Consider the following 15,004-nt stretch of genomic DNA (forward strand, 5'->3'; position numbering starts at 1 on the left):
CACTGATAATACCTACTTATACGGCAAAGCCACCCTAAGTTAAAAATGCTTGAAGTGTCATGCTAAACACTTAAATATACAATCTCCATCAGCAATCAACCAAGTCATTTACATGCCATGGAGTGTAAAATGTCAATCGACAGAGGGTGGTAAAGCCAAAATTAAATATACAATACAGCATATGGTGATTTGTACAGTACACAATCACAATGGTCATCGTTAACTGACCTTCCTGCACCAAGTGGTGAAAATGTAGTGTTACTATGACACCGACCTGACTTAACCCTGACTGTGCTTAATACATATAACGACAGAACTGCTGATTTATTTCAGAGGTTTAAAAAACACGATTAAATTAAATGCAAGCAACCGGTTGACTTCACTGCACCAAATGGTACGGGGCCAAATCAAACAGTGCCAAAAATCCGCCCACATTGTTGGTTATAATGATCAGCTGACACAAGCGGGAGAACTGCACTCACGTCTGAATGACTCACGTCTTAAACGACAAACTTATAATAACTAGACTCTCTGCTGCTCCACTAGTACCACATAACGATCTCGAGTGTATCTTACAAGAATAATGTTCACATCGCTTACGGACAATTCACCCAGAATGCGCTCAATTTTGTCTCATCTCGGAAGCTAAGCAGGTATGAGTCTAATTATTTCATTGATGGGTTGACCACCATGCACAATACAGGTGTTATATATATATATAGGCTCCTGGGGGGCCAAGCTGTGTATAACGGCGCAGAACATTATATGACCGGGCCGTACTTGCATTGCCAAGAGGGCTGAACGATTAATCGATTTAAAATCGAAATCGCAATTTGAAACAATGCGATTAGCAAATCGCAAAGGCTGCGATTTTTTGCGATTTGAAATGTCCTATTATTTTGTTATTGGAATTGTTTTATTACTTATTATAATAACTTTCTTTATTTAACTTAACAATTATTATGTTTGATTGTTATATTTCAATTACATTTTGGAAGCAACTAATATCTTTTAAGTTATCATCCTTGCATTAGAATATATAGAGCAGTTCATATTTTGATGGTATCATGTGGTAATGCTCCATCACGTTTTAAATCTATTACACAGTGAATATTGAACCGAAGCTTGACTTACAAAAATGTAATCGCAAATCAAATGGCAATATCTGTCAGAAAAATCGCAATTAGATATATCATTCCCCAAATCGTTCAGCCCTAGTTGCCAACCTGGGTTCCTCAACCCGCACGAAGCAGCATGGTTGCAGTATGTTGACATAACCTCCAAGAGGACGTCATATTTAATTGGAGGGCCCTTGTCCAGTCAGCAGCACAGGTATTCGACAATAGTAGCATGGGTGCAGTATCATCTGCCGCAGCGATGAGTATGCCCATTTTCAGTTTCCAGTTTCATTCATTTGGAATAACCCTGTGAGCCATTCGGCCCTTGATTCGGGTGCAACCGCAACAAACAATACAATTACAAGAAACATTTAAAATTTACTGTACGCAAATTGAGACATCCCCTACAAAAACAATACAAAATCTTCCAGAAAAAGCACCATTTGTTTTTGTAACAATCACCGCTCGACTTCCCAAAGTGATGAATTCTCGTTATTTTTGACGGACTCCAGATGAGTGGCGGATTGTTCGTCTGGTAGGAATTCAAACTGATTCCACTTAATACAGAAACACCCTCACGTTGCCCAGTGAATGTGCCCTCGCGGCTCAAAACATGTCTAACCACTCTTGAGGGGAGGCCAATAATGTGTGTCCATTGGCCAGTCAGTCTGGTCCTATCTATTGGGCAGCAGTTTGTTTAAATAAGACACCTTGATTGGGGGTTTTCATAATACTGTAATTGCAAGCACATGGACACCCCCAAAGGAGACATCTGATAGAGACAGAACAAACGAAATGGCACACACACACACAACGTCGCAGACACACTCCACAAATAGTGCAGATGAGGCGGTCGAAACGAGACTGAATACAATGACGTGAGAGAGACTGTACACGAGACAAACAGCTCGTATTAACGAGATGGGCGGTACAGATAACAACATACAGCAGGTACAAGCGTGGCAGGTTAAAACCCGACACACGAACGACACGTGAGACGTATAAAACATATACATGTATAACCTTTGGTTGCAGTAGCTCTCTCGCTACATTTCCTCCTCGGCAGTCAGCCTGCTGTGTTGTTTCACCTGAAGACGGTGGCTTGTGTTGTTATCGAAACGTCGTGATTTATTCGTATTTTTTTCTATCTACGTGACTTTCCCGAAAGAACCAAAGAGTATCAATTACTGGCTGGAATCTTGATCCGGAATCGTTATAAATTAATCGAATTACGCGAGAATGTGAATTACTCCACGTCCAACCTACTGCACAAGGAAATTAGTGAATAATAGGATTACAGATCCTACTCAGAGTACTCAAGGAGCTAAATGTGAACAATTGCCAACCTACTAAAATGCACGACTCAAACAAGGTTGAATATGCATAATTAAATTCGTCATTTTGGACCTACCAGAGCATACACGACGAGGTGAATATAAATATTTGTAACATTAAATAACCACCATCGTCGTCGTCGTAATTTAATACACCTACTACGATACACTGACCACACACAAGGATAACGTAAATTATATAGGTCTTACCTAGTTGAATACTTGCATGAGGTGCTAAATGAAAAGCATGGGTCATGCTGTACCTTATTACAATACAGAACACAATTTATATACGTAAAAAATAATAATGTATACTTGGTACGGATAAATACTCCACACAAAAAAAAAAATCACTATTAATATTAAATTATTTATTATTATTTTATTATTACTTATTTTTACCTACGTGACTTTGCCGAAAAAAAACCATCAGAGTATGAATCCTTGCAGTCACGAAAGCTTCAAATCTAGAATTAATACTCCACACAAGTTGAATTAAAAACCGTACAGATTTTACCGACTAGAGAACACTCCTCACACTTGGAGGTCAATGCAAATAATAAAAAATGTAACCGTAATAAACATTGTATACTGTGATTAAGGATTGATGTTACATGCAAATAACGCGCTGGGCGAGTGGTGGTGCAGTGGCAGACACACGCAATGCGAGGTGTGGTGGACTATAATATACTGTAGAGGCAAATGTGTAATGTTGAGTGGTAGTAATCGTTACATCTGTGTACCTACATCAGTATACTTCTCACACGAAATGCCGAAGTGTTAATAATTACACGTCTCACGAATAACACAATTCGCGCACCATGACGCGAATAGAAATAATTACATTTGCCAGTCAAAACAAGGCGATGTGAAACCCAATGATTGTAACACAGCAAGTGATCTACACACACCACGATTCTTACACAAGCTGTAGGAGGATGATGATGAGGATGAGGCGATGGTGGTGGTGACTAAAACCCAAATAACCGCAACAAACAACACAAATGTCACGAAGATTATTCTAGATTTGAAGCTTTCGTGACTGCAAGGATTCATACTCTTAGGTTTTTTCGGTAAAGTCACGTAGGTAGAAAAATAAATAATAAAAATAATAGAAAAAAATAACAGAAATAAAATAATAAATCTACGTTTGTAGATAGCTTATTTGACTTCACCGAAAGACCCCAACCAAATATTAATTCCTGCATTCACGAACCCTTTAAATCAAGATCAAAACAACACAAGTCATGCTCGCTTGGCCCACACACCCCCCCACCACCACTCCACTCACACTCACGGGGTTTGTTGTGTAGCAACACTACGTCTCTCACGTACCGTCACCACGGAGGGTTTGAGCTCCCTACGATGTCGGGAACGAGGCTGCGGACCAGACCACCCCGACCCGGACCCCTGCGGCTGCTGCTGCTGCTGCTCCTCCTCCTGCCCGGGCTGCCCCGGGGTGCGCGACACCACCAAGAAGCCACGGTCCTGGGGATCCGCCGCGAAGTGTGCGGCTCCGTGGAGGGTGTCGGTTCTAAAGTGGCTCCGACGAGCTTCGACGAAGGAGATGAGGAAGAAGAGGAGCGAGAATGTGCGGGGAAGAAAACGCCGAGTGCGGAAGACGCGCACCTGCGCCGCCATCTTCAGCCGAGCTGCGCCGTTGAGTGAGGAGGGGGGGGGGGGGTGAACGAGCCACGCCCCCGGTTTGTATTTCATAGAGCGCTTCGGGCGGGCTCAGCACCACGTGACGGGCCGCCCCAAGCAGATGCGCCGCGTGCTTGTCAGTTGTACGGAATGTGATGGCAAGGCGTGCCCGGTGTTGCGAGGTTGGACGCGAAAGCCGGGATGGATTGTTGGCGGTGTTGCTGTGGCGGGCCGGGTTTGCGTGTTACGTTGTGGAACTGGACTCGTTGGGGCAGAGGAAGGGGTCTGGTTAATTCTAGATTTGAAGCTTTCGTGACTGCAAGGGTTCATACTCTTAGTTTTTTTGGGGGTAAAGTCACGTAGGTAAAAATAAAAATAATAACAATAGAAATAAAATAATAAATCTCTTATTTATTTGAAAAAAATGAAATAAAATAGTAAATCACTTACTTAGTATTTTATGTATTTTAATATTTATATTATTTATTTTTATTTTTACCTACGTGACTTTACCGAAAAAACCTAAGAGTAAGGCTCTGGTTAAACAACAACAACAAAACTTGCGCGGAAGCAACACGTGAAATACTCCGAGCGTGACGCAAAACCCGGACTAGATTTCACGATTTCGTTGTCCATCACTTGCTTTAAATTACGGAATGGATCATAAACATGGTCATTAAATATGGGGAGAGAAAAAAAACGCGGAATAGCGTGGAGAATTGCATAACGCTTAGAATTACACCGATAAATGGAAAGGAGGAACACTTTGATTAGAGAATATGCGCCGGTTAAAGACATACAATTGAAATTGTAATCAAAGGTGGCCTTTTTGATTTAAAGCTTTCGTGACTGCAGGAATTCATATTCTTGGTTCTTTTGGTAAAGTCACGTAGAAGGGAAATAATAAAATAATACAAATACAAAACAATAAAAATGCTCACGGCGTTTCGACTGCAACACAAGCAATCATCATCAGGTGTGAAATCCACAGCAAGAAAATTTGATTTCACACCTGATGACGATTGCTTGTGTTGCAGTCGAAACGTCGTGAGAATTGTTATTGTTTTTTTAGTATTATTTTATTATTTCCCTTCTACGTGACTTTACCGAAAGAACCAAGAATATAAAGGTGGCCTTGTGACAGAACATGCCACTCGAAGAGACGATGGGCGAGATCGTCAAGAAAACACGACGGGGCAGCAGCATCCACGGAATTGAACACCGCTGCACAGCGGACGTCCAACCGTGGAGATGGAGCGATGCAATCAGCGAGCTCGTTTTGCAAATGCGATGTGAATTGTCGAATCGCGGGAGTCGTGAGATCGTGGCGGTGTTGGCATGGGGAAGCCGTCATTACCCAGCAGTGGACTGACCATGGCTGATGATGACGACGACATGGATGTGTTTTACATTAGAGACATACGACACGTCAATGAGGATTACCTGTAGGCTGACAGGAGGTACAAGAACAATGAACAATGTGCATGCGTAATGAACGTCGATTACCATATGAATAACTCAACTGGGTAATGATTACCCATTGCAATGTATATGCATTCATTAATCTCCCCCCGCCCCCCTTCGCACGTGAAGGGCTCACAATCGATGCCATCACAACCACCCCTCTATTTAAGGAACTAAACAGGAGGAGGATTTCACCACACATCTGTCTGTCCGCCTGATGATGCTGGTTGTAATTACTGGCGAAACGTCGTACGGCAGATTGTAAATGTTGTGGCTTTGCTCTCCAACACACCGGTGGTGCTGAACTAGCAACGAATTGGCCACGTTCTGTTTACGTGACAAACCTCACTAATTGGCTGCGTCGGGTGGTGGTGGGTTTACCGACACAATTATAAACTTGATTAGAAGCTTTCGTGACTGCATGAATTACTCTTTGGTTATTTCGGTAAAGTCACGTAGAAAGAGAAAATAATAGATTAAATAACAGCATACGACGTTTCGTTTGCAACACAAGCAATCATCATTAGGTACAAATGAAGAGAAAACAAAACCTAGTAAACTTAGAAAAATAATGTAATACAACACAGATAGTCGGCTAACATAACAGTCAACACCCCACCTGGTTGATTACGTTCTTCCAAAGATTGCTACATTTAAAAGAGAGATAAAACACAGAACCGGAGACACATAGACAGACACATAAGCAGAGAGAGATAACACAGAGACACACAGAGAGAGACACACACATAGGCACACAGATAAACAACGCATCTGTGTCGACACAGGCATTGTTTCTCTGATTGCTTGTGTTGCAATCGAAACGTCGTATGCTATTATTTAATTTATTATTTTCTCGTTCTACGTGACTTTACCGAAAGAACCAAAGAGTGACACAATTCCCCCTATCTCTGCCCCCCTCTCTCTCCCCCCTGTATCTCCCCTCTCCCTGTCTCTGCACCCTCTCTCTCTCCCTACCTCTACCCCCTCTCTCTCCCCCTTTGTCTTCTCCTACATCAGCATTATCTGGCCCGCCCATGCTGCTGACACACTTGGACTGCGCCACTCAGCGCTGGCTCCACGGCCCTTGTGCCCCGTCCACTCGCAGCTTTGCCTCGTCCATTCATACTGCTCCACAGCTATTGTCCCTCACTTCTTATGACACTTGGGCTATGCCCATTTTTAATCTTTATAAACAGTTGCAGTTTGAGGCTTGCCCCCCTTTTCTCTTCGCCTGATGATGCCCGCTTGTATTGCGATCGAAACGTCGTGAATAAACATTTTTTTTACTTTATTTAAACAATTTTTTTATTACTTTTATTATTTTAAGTTTATTTTCTATCTACGTGACTTTACGGAAAAAACCAAAGAATATGAATTCCTGCAGTCACGAAAGTTTTACGTCTAAATAGTCGTCAATACATCCAGGACATGTAAGAGGCGACGTTTTGGGCAATGGCCGTTCTTTGTCAGCAGAGGGCAGTGTAGGAAATTGCATTGGGCAAATCCATTGCTGAAATGCAAGTGGTGTTAATTCTAGATTTGAAGCTTTCGTGACTGCAAGGATTCATATTCTTAGGTTTTTTCGGTAAAGTCACGTAGGTAAAAAATATAAATTAATAAAAGTAAAATTAAAATAAAATAAAAAGTCACGACGTTTCGGAGGCAATACGGAAGCTTGTGTTGCCTCCGAAACGTCGTGATTTTTATTTTTTATTTTATTTTTATTTTACTTTTATTAATTTAATTTTTTGCAAGTGGTGTGACCAAGCCACATTCTGGAACTGGTCGGTGTCTGCTGTGAACAGATTGTTCCTCGCTTTCACCATGCTCATCGAAACTGGTGTCCAGCGTCAACAGAACACTGGCACGGCAAATGCTGATTGAGCTCTCTGCTTCCTGCCTATGACACTGTTTGGTAATCATGGCCTGCTGCTGAATTTGGCCAAAAACCGTGATATTGATGTTCTGCTGTAAAACTAATGGACCGCGATGTTCAGCAACCGTGCTTTCAGAGTTACACCTCATGGGGGGTAAACACAGCCGCTAGAGAATTATGAACAATTACCTTCCTCAGGGCTCGGTACTAGCACCCTCGCGAACATATATATGTCCATAATCCAGGTTTTTTGGTTAGATTGCGTAAATATAAACGTGTCGTGAAACCCGCCACCGCCGACACAGCCAATTCGTAAGGTTTATCACGTAAAACAAAACGTACCAATTCGCTAATAATTCAGCACACCGGTGTGTTGGAGAGCAAAGCCACAACATTTACACTCTGAGTACGACGTTTCGCCAGTAATTACAACCGGCATCAGAGTGAACCCACAAATTGTATTGTCAAACGTATATATATCTAAAACAAGTGACCTGCCATGTATATCGTACAAAATATACATAAACAGATGACATAGACCTTGCTTTACAGGGCACAAACCTGGAGAACATTGCCAATACTCTATGAGACCTCCTTTACCAGTGGTAAAATATAGTAATAGGTTTTTACCCTTTCAACTGGTACAAAAACTGACACCTTTATACAAGGCATCATGTTTGCAATAACCACAACACAAGCAGTCAAAATGCAAACAAAAAGAAACAACTCTGATGATGATAATGATATGCACTGTCTTTGAAGTTGATTGGTCCACACCCGAGACAGCTTTTCTTAGAGCCTAGTCTCCATTGGTGTTGGACCAGATGACTAGGCTCTAAGAAAAGCTCTCTCGGGTGTGGACCAATCAACTTCAAGGAACAGTGCATATCATTATCATCATCAGAGTTGTTTCTTTTTGTTTGCATTTTGACTGCTTGTGTTGTGGTTATTGCAAACATGATGCCTTGTATAAAGGTGTCAGTTTTTGTACCAATTGAAAGGGTAAAAACCTATTACTATTGCCAATACTCATCAAATTTGCTTCAATTAGAATTTAGAGGCCACAGGTGGAAGCTGCTAAATGTATGAACGTTCAAGTTCAATACCAAGGCTAGAAAGCAATGTTTTACACAGTGGTGGCAGGCTGGAACCGGTTGCCCGCACAACCTGTGGTGGAAGCTGATTGAATGATACCCCTTCAAGAAACGCCTCGATGACATTCCTGCAATCAATCTGCTACTGGCAACCGATCGAGATAGATGGGCCAAAAACGACGCCTCTCTTATCAGAAGGGCTGCAAGTTATTCAAGGCACAGGTAACCCTCAATTTACGAAGACAGGGCGTCAAACGAAATTTTGTCAATGGGAATGACTATTCCCATCAATTTAATACAACAACAAAAATTCCAACTCTTAGTCCTGAACTAAAATATACATTTATATCACTCTTCACAATACAAAAATGAAAATAAAGAGCAGATATATTTCAACGATTGAATAATAATGAATTTAAAACTAAAAATAACTAACCTTTTCAGGGAACTCGCCAAAAGATATGCATCGCGTCGGAATGAATGTAAAGGTGATGTGGAGGCGTTAATGTTGCACTGTAGGGACACTGTGACACTGTCGTGGATGTATGGATGATGCAGCCTCCTGGGTGCTTCTTATTTGATCTCATCGTGCGTGCCGTGGGAAATTTTATCCGCGTGGAAATTCAGTTTCGTTAATCGAAAAGTGTCATTAGTTCGTGAATTGCATCAGCGCGAAATTTCGTAAACCGAACGTTCGTAAATCAGAGGAATATCTGTACTTCTATCCTACTACGTTTAAGCTTTCTCACTTTCAACCAACCTGCACTGACCAGCATGGTGAAGTATGCCCTAACGAGTATACTTCATCATACTGGTTGCCAGCTATTTGAGGAGGCCCTCGTCCAAAAAGGTAGGCCCTTGTACAACAGTGAAATGAGAAAATGGCAGTAACATATACAGCACACTTCACCGTCAAATACTTGGTAGAAGTGCTCTTCAGAAATGCAAACCAAAATATGAATGAAAAAAAAACACGCGATAATGAACACCCATGATTAAATAGCACAAATCTGCTTCTGGAGACACATACAAGCAAAATAAAAGTCATGTATTTCAAGGTAGTTCATAGTTTGGGGTGTACGTTGCAAGCAATCTGAATTATAGCATTCGTGTGTTTTGCACTGTGACCTCTAAAAACTGTGGCAGGCTGCACAACCACCCAGTTTACAGCCTGTGTATGTGTAGCGTCAGATCGCGTATGCACACACTGCCGGTATCCACTGACCTGCCGTTCACCTGTATTCACTTACCTGCAGTTGCAGCCAGAGGTCGATAGGGTGTGCTAGCCAGTACGAGGGGATAGAGAGGGAGCTGGTCCCAAGGGAGGCTGGGTTCCCCTCCCCTACCCCAGGTGGGGGGGGGCTGGGAGGAGGGCCCATCCAGGATATTCTGGAAGGTTCCAGAAAGGGGGCGGTACCAGGGGCGGAGGGTCCCCTGGAGGTGTATAAAAGGGGCACCCCAAGCGGAGTTCGGGGCAGTGCTACGAAGACTGAAGAGTAGCTTGACTAGGACCCTGGGAACTCGAGGCCGCTGTCCTTGTCAGGGCCGGGTCGAGCTTGGCCCAGTGATTGGACTTGTACCTTGGCTGGGTCGGGTCAGGGTAGCCTTCCTAGTCAGGACCCCGGGACCTAGAGCCCGAAGTCCTTCTAAGGGCCGGGTCGAGCTGGGGCCAGTGGTCGAGACCCGTGCCTTGGCTGGGTCGGGTCAGATAGCCTCCCCTAGGGCACTGCTAGCCGGAGGGCTAAAGAGTTGAGTTGCCAACTGTGAGTCACGTTAGCCCGGAGGCTGTACCTCCCTAGATAGTGGATGTTAAGGGAGTTGTATGTTACGATTTAAAGCTTTCGTGACTGCAGGGATTCATCTTCTTGGTTCTTTTCGGTAAAGTCACGTAGAAGGGAAGTAATAAAATAATAAAAATAAAACATAATTAAAATAATTCTAAAATTATTCTCACGACGTTTCGGCCACAACGCAAGCAGCCGTCCTCAGGTGGAGAACATACTCCGTCTACTTGACGGACCTGTTCTCCACCTGAGGACGGCTGCTTGCGTTGTGGCCGAAACGTCGTGAGAATTATTTTATTATGTATTATTTTTATTATTTTATTACTTCCCTTCTACGTGACTTTACCGAAAGAACCAAGAAGAGTTGTATGTTAGTTAAACAATAAACCGTGTTGCCTCTACGACAACGTCTCCGTCTCCGTAAAGAACTCACTACATAAGCACAACGCCTGTTGCAAAACCACTGCTGAATGAGGAAAACCTCACCCAACCAAACATGTAACGTTGGGCCATCGTTAGGCCAACGGTTAGAACCACATGCCAATGTTACGTGTTTACTAGGACGGAGTTATTCCACCACACTTCACCACGCTGGTCAGTGCGAGTTGACAGGGATCAAAGTGTAATACAACAATAGATGTTGTTGCAATGGTCATTCATTCAAGCACTGGTCTGGAATCAACCTTGCTTAGCTTCTGAGATCTGACGAAAATCGATCGCATTCTGATTGATATGGTCATTCACAGGGCAGCCCGCATGGGGCATGATGTACACATACGGTACTTGCATAATTGTGCAATGGATTTATGCAAACCATTCTCAATCTCCATAGTTCATTCAACAGGAGAGAATGTACCAAAGCGACAGGGTCGAGGCCAGGGTCTGTTTGCTTCAATGTTGCTCGTTAACTTGACTCCAGCAGTCTAGCTGACCTTTGGACTGGCAGGAAATGTTATTTGCAGAGCGAAGGTTGTGGATAAAAAAAAAACAAATTAGCAGCTGTCCTTTTTAAAAGCCAATGTAAGATTGCCTCTCCTTGACGTATCGGTTGTGAGGGATGTTCCTTAGACCGTAGTTCGCCACGCTTGTCAGTTTAGGATTTGTGAAGAAGGGTCACAGGGGATGATTAACACCTCCTGCATCCCTCGGCCTCCAACGCACAGTGAGCAATGTGGTAAAGTATGGTCATGGAATTCCAGATTTGAAGCTTTCGTGACTGCAAGGATTCATACTCTTAGTTTTTTCGGTAAAGTCACGTAGGTAAAAAAATAAAATAAAAATTCATAAAATAAAATAATAAAAATCACGACGTTTCGGAGGCAACACAAGTCTCCATAATCAGGTGGGAACGTCACAGCCAGATTTGCTGTATCAAGTGAGAGACTCGTGGAACTGTTTTAAGAATAATTAAAAAAAACTCACGGCCAGTTTTGATCCGAATAAGTTATTTCTCCAACGTTACTTCTTTATGGAAACTCAATTACCGGAGCGTCAATCATACATGGGTTGGATACCCATGACTAAATCGTCGGGATGCTAAGCAGGCTTGAGTCTGGTAAATCGTCCAAATGGGCGAACCACCTTGATTGCTTCTATCGGCTGTGGGACTTCGTGCTTCCCAGCAGAGGGCAATGCATCAACCATGTTATTGGAACCGTCTATCTATGCTCCAACATCTATGCTTCACATATTCACAACACACACACACATTCACCGGCGTGCTAAGATACGGGCAGATTTCCCCGACAATCTGCATTGCGTGGGGAGGCATTGGTCATGTAATAAATCTTGTTTTCACTCTGCACAACAGTCTCTGCATCGCATGCCACACTGGAGCTCATTTGCTTGGATTCGGCGGGGGGTGGATGGCGGCGGTCACTGGTTATTCATTCAATGCAATGTATAGCGTAATTGGAACTCCTTAAAATAATGTGATAACGCCTCGTCACGTCATGACGAGTTCTCATCCCAAACATCAATAGTGTGCACATGAAGACAGATCGATGTGTTGTCTATCGAATAAGGATCTTTGTCGCCATCTCGTGGTTACTTTCATGCGGTAACAATGGGCAGGCACGAGTCACTGGCATGCCAGTTTTACAATGAAGAAAATCCGTGTGAATTCCGGCAATGTTGTCCATACACATCAGAGGTCGCAACCGGGTACCCGATACCCGTACCCTACACGATACCCGGCTACCTGTACCCGGCCGGGTACGGGTAGCCGTTTGCGACCCTGGTGCGGCCGGGTACGGGTACGGGTAGGCCGTGAGTCACTGGTGAGTAACCGTTTGTCACTCATTTCGGGTAGGGTACGGGTAGGGAATGGGTACCCGTACCCATTTGCGACCCTGGTGCGGCCGGGTACGGGTACGGGTAAGAAATCAAAACCCGTTTGCGACCTCTGATATACATACCTGTCAACCCCGTATCACTGCCCTACCTTATTACAGACCAATTCAGAGCCTATTGGTCACCTCGTGCCCCTTATAAACCTCAACGTTCATCCTACAAAGTGCCATCACAAGGGAGAAACACAAATAGACAAAGCACTTTTTTGGACATGAAAACTGAATTTCCCCTGTACCCCATACACCATACAAAATATGCACGAATGGAAATAAAATAAGTATAACCAGTAAAAACAAAGTTTTTCACTATAAATCCTTTATATGCGTGGCATCGGGGCGGCTAGAGTCCTCTCGTCCTCTGGCTTGAGATGGCTGCCACCTATGGGTCAGATGATTGTGTGGGGGCCGTTGGCCCCCGGGGTCCCTCCCGCCTGCATCCCCCTATTCGTTTACGTTACCCCACCTCCCTATTACCCGCTACGGTTTCGCCGGCATTCGAACGCGACACCCCTACTATTACAGCCTCGCGCCGCGCTCCCACGCTGCGAGCATACGTGCGCACATCATCGTCAATCAAACGCCGTGCTCGCAGTATAGCCCTGTGCGGCACGTTACCAATGCGCATCCGTATCCGACACGTAACGAACGTATGCGCACTCCCACACACACAGCTCTGCACGGCACTCACTCTTGCGCCGCTCTGCGCCGCGCTGGCCGCTCACGTTACGATCGCGCACCTGGGGTACGCCGATTTCGCACGACGAGAGCTTACGCATACACCGTACCACACGCGTTCACACTTATAACACGGGATCACACGAGCACACGCAAGCGGGGCACACGCCGACACAACGACTCAAGTTGCCGCCGCCGTGCGCGCGAGATAAACCGTACAACAATGCGCAGCCGATTACGCGCTCGAGCACACGCAAGCTCGCACAAAGCTAACAGCTCCACTGCGCACCGCGGTTTCGCACACGCGAGCGGGGTGCACGCCGACACGGCGATTCGTCCCCTCCCGCACTCGCGCGTGCACGTCAACACAAGTATCGTGCAAGGACGATTCTCCTCTCACACGGCTGCGTAGGCACGCCAACACACAAAAGTGCTCTCCCCGGGCGTTAACACACACACCTCCGTACCCGCACCATCGTACAGAGATCACGGCCTTTACGCATACAACGACCACACACCCGCGAATGCAGTGCACGCTAATACCACGTTCAAAACACCCAACAACACGGTTTTGTTACTACGCTCGAGATTTTATTAACCCTTGTTAACTCACCGAGCCACCCGTGTGTGTGTACGAGCCAGCAAGGCGCTTCCAACCCACTCTCTAGTGGCGTGCAGCCCTATTCTATGCTGCGCTCTCTGTTACACCGCTTTCCTACTCGTCCTTACCCCGAACTAACCTTCTCCTACGGATCCTACTCTCCGCTCTGAGGTGTTGTAAGGCGCGTAATACGATACCGTCTGTAGTCCTAGGTGACCTTGCGGCGCTCAGGTCGTCCTGCAGACGATCCTGCGGCTCGCCCGATGACTCCCTCGTCGTCCAGCCCGTGTCACTCCTCCAGAAGAAGAGAGTCCCCTACTGCCCCTGCGTTTTCTTTTAAACTATCCACATCAAAGCTAGGCGCCCCCGTCCCGACCGCCTTGGTCTCTCAACCAATCCTGAGCCTAGGATCTCCCGCCCTTTTGCGATCCCGCCGGCCTTTGACCTTTTTGCTAAGCAGCAGCCCCGGGTCCTGATCCTAGTTATCTGCCTTGCTGACCCGTGTTTGTGTTCGTATGCGTTTCTAACTGCGGGGCTCTCTGAGCTCGCCGTGGTCGTGCGATCTCAAATCCGCCCACGGCGCCGCAGTGTTACTCAGCCTGGGAAGGGTCCTGTCCAATTCCCTGGCCCTGAGAAACCGTGGGGTAACCCCCCGAGGGGGCCCTCGGGTGAAAACTCAGGGTAGGTGACCCGACCACGAGGCCCTACGTGGGTGCGGGTGCGTGCTTATGTGGGGGGGTGATGGGGGGCAGTGCAGTGGTGGAAGCCGGGCGGCTCCCTGGCTCGGCAGAGCGGCCCAGTCGTTGTGGCACCACAATTGCATTGCACCATTAAGCAATTGGTAATTAAAAATATTTTTGTCCTAAAAAGTGTTACATTTAGAAAAAAAAATTCACAAACATTAATTGTCACGCACAACGAGTCTGTGTGGAAAATGTCAGCTCGATTGGATCACGGGAAGTCGGTTAAAAAACGACCGAAAGATTTGCACGGTCCTAAGCAAGCAAGCGAATAATTGGTTCTTTACCCTTCTATCTGGCAACAAAACTGACACCTTTTTGCA

General features: G+C 45.1%; 1 protein-coding gene across 3 annotated transcripts in view; it reads right to left on the reverse strand.

The window, feature by feature from the left end:
* SORL1 (sortilin related receptor 1) overlaps positions 1-4,125 on the reverse strand; it is an 86,564-nt gene extending 82,439 nt beyond the window's left edge. For all 3 annotated transcript variants that reach the window (XM_061550972.1, XM_061550971.1, XM_061550973.1), the window contains exon 1: positions 3,788-4,125. In XM_061550972.1, coding sequence (XP_061406956.1) covers positions 3,788-4,093 — 306 coding nt within the window. In that variant the 5' untranslated portion in view covers positions 4,094-4,125. The remainder of the gene's footprint in view (positions 1-3,787) is intronic.
* Between the last annotated feature and the right edge of the window lie 10,879 nt (positions 4,126-15,004).

This window comes from Lethenteron reissneri, chromosome 13, assembly GCF_015708825.2.
Source record: "Lethenteron reissneri isolate LAM-NWPU_2019-01 chromosome 13, ASM1570882v1, whole genome shotgun sequence".
NCBI lineage: Eukaryota > Metazoa > Chordata > Hyperoartia > Petromyzontiformes > Petromyzontidae > Lethenteron > Lethenteron reissneri.